General features: G+C 42.3%; 1 protein-coding gene across 1 annotated transcript; it reads right to left on the bottom strand.

The window, feature by feature from the left end:
* Positions 1 to 929: 929 nt before the first annotated feature.
* On the bottom strand, positions 930 to 2106 carry FAM46A (family with sequence similarity 46, member A; the record flags this gene model as incomplete). The annotated part of the gene is made up of 1 exon (XM_010148660.1): positions 930 to 2106. A coding segment is annotated over one exon (780 nt), but the record flags the coding sequence as incomplete, so codon positions are not given.
* Positions 2107 to 2703: the final 597 nt, after the last annotated feature.

The following is a 2703-nucleotide window of genomic DNA, read 5'->3' as shown; positions in this document are numbered from 1 at the left end:
ATTTCTCAGGTGTGGGTTAAAAATTCACTGCAAGGTGCCCACTGTCCTATGACATCCTGTTGCAAACTGGAAAACACATAGTACTTTATTTAAACATTCCTTAATTGCTACATTTTCCTAGACCACATTAATATATATTGTGTGTGTATATATATAGATATACACCTATAACATGTACATATATACACACACAAACATATATACACACATACACACACGTACCTAGGATAATAGCACACCGACAGAACATTTAACTCTATACAGGTTTTCACCAAGAAAAAAAAAAAAAATAAAATAGGGCATTTCCTCCACCACTTATTCACAAGCTTATGGGGTTTTTGTTTTGTTTTGTTTTGAATCCTTGTGTCCCTGATAAAACAAAATGCATGGTTAAACCACAAAACTATATTTTTTTCTCACTTCAAATTTTATGAAGGCATCAGGCACTTTTGATTACTGTTGGTGTGTACAAATATAGCAACATCTTTCTTTTCTTTTTATATATATATATATATATACTCTACTGTATCTTCTTTGCTCAGATAACTTATTTGTGAAATCTTTGGTCCTTGAGTACTTTCTGTTTGCCACAGCTGGTTTTCCTGCATTCTCACATTTTTAAAATGTGAGGCACGCACACAGCTGGAAATCATGGACTTTGTCATCGTACGTGTTTCTGTTTTTATAACTGTACCAATCCACTACTGTTCATTTGGAGCAAGCTGTTTCTGGTAAAGCGTTCTAGTCAAGCAAGCTATACATTCTACACGGTCAATCCATAGACGGCAATCGCTGCAAGCCCCAAATGCAGTAATTCCAATATACATTTTTATTCAGCTTATCTCTGCTTTATGCCTCTAACTTTTTAATTCCTGAATATATATAGAATTGTTTTTTGTAATTTTTTGTCTTTTTGTCTTTTTTTTTTGTTGTTTTGTTTCTTTCATATTCTCCCTTTTGCAGATCCCATTCTAGAGTAAGAATAAAAATAAAAGAAAATAAGGCTTTCCCACCTTCTCTATGCCAAAGCTATGGGAGCAGGTATTGCCAACCCATATTGTCATCAAGCATTCCTCCCTCACTTACTTCAGGGGAAGCTGGTTGCTTTTAATGACAGGCCTCTTGTGCTCTGGGGTAGGATCCAATTATTTTGGGGTTCTTTCTCGATCGTGCTCCCATTTTTTATTAGAAGAACCACAAGCTTCTCCCAAGCTTGAAAACTAGAGCAGATCATCATTGCACAAAACACCCCATTTCAAAGGGACGCGTCGCCCCTTCCTACGTCTTAGAAAACGTTCTCCCCACCGGGTATACTAATCTCGGTCCTTAATTACAGGGCAGCCAAGTAGAGTATGTGTGCTGCTGGCAAGGGAACACCGTCTGAACCTGGGCAATATAGTAATTGCTGAAGTTGGCATCTGCTACGTAGGGGGCTGGCTGGTAATAGCAGGTGACATTGGCCACATTGGGGATGATATTTTGCTCGGCTAGGACCCGGATGGCCAGCATGGTGATCAGATTCAGAGTCTGTCTCCTCTCATGTCCCATCAGGCACACTGTGCTCTCATTCACCACACCGTGAAGGGTCATGAGATAGTCATACTTGCGGTCCTCTAATCCCACAAAGTGGTTCTGCAAGTAGGACTCCAGCTTTCTCTGCTGTTCTCCAATGTCTGAGAAGTCAATGAAAAACCTGGAACACATGTATCTCTGCAGGGACTTAATCTCGGATTCAGAGGCAGCCCTAAAGCCCCTTACCAAAAGGTTGCAGTACTTCAGAAGCCCACCTCCTCTGATTTCTTCTGGGTTTCTGGTGGCAATTATCTTGTTGCAGAGGTGATCAAAGGCTTCCTGAAAATCCCCATAGACGCTCTCACCAATGATAGTCGGGTGAAAAGTTTCGGTCATCGGATTCTCTGAGCACTCATAAAAAAGCAGCAGGGAGTCCAGCTTGATTTGAAAAGAATCGACACTGAATTCAAACTGCCGCCTCAGAGAGTCCACAAATTTCAGCTCCACATTTTTGCCACTGTTGTTGGACAGGGAGATGAGACTCCATCGGTCTGAATCATTGCATACTTTTACCATTTTCTGCACATAAGCCTCCTACAATCGGAAAGACAAAATGAGCAAATGAAGACACATATGCAAGAAATCGCCCCTTCGCTGCATTTGTGTGCAGCCCTCCCCCTTCAACCCTCTCCACCCCAACCGTGTGTTTAATGAAAGATTTCCCGGAGCCTGCAGATACAAACCAGAGAAGAAACGCTTAAGGTGAGAGCTCAGAGTGCTGTCACTGCAAGGGGGTGATAGGGGAGGGTGTTTTGCTGGGACCGTGTCGTGCAAGGGAAGCATATGGCAGGACTGCTTCTTTCAACCGCTTCTAAACGCATCTGCACATGGAGCCCATGCCAAATATCCATGCGCCCACACAAAAAAGGTTGCAGCTACAACCAGCTAAGAAAGCTTTTTTATCGGTTTCCACTTCTCTCTCCCCTCACCTTTTTAAAAAAAAAAAACAAAACACCCCCACCAACTACTTAGCAAGTGTTCACTCCCCTTAATCCTGCTCTTGCAGTGCAGGTTGCACAAGTCTGCCCCATATTACCAAAAAATCCCTCTAAAAAATCTTAAAAGGCATTTGGCATTCAGCCTAATCAGCTGGAGCGAGCTGTCCCCGAGGGGAGGGATACACAGGCCGCT

Source organism: Eurypyga helias, unplaced genomic scaffold (assembly GCF_000690775.1).
Source record: "Eurypyga helias isolate BGI_N326 unplaced genomic scaffold, ASM69077v1 scaffold32933, whole genome shotgun sequence".
NCBI lineage: Eukaryota > Metazoa > Chordata > Aves > Eurypygiformes > Eurypygidae > Eurypyga > Eurypyga helias.
The sequence above is the reverse complement of the archived record's forward strand: the minus strand, read 5'-3'. Positions and strand labels throughout refer to the sequence as shown.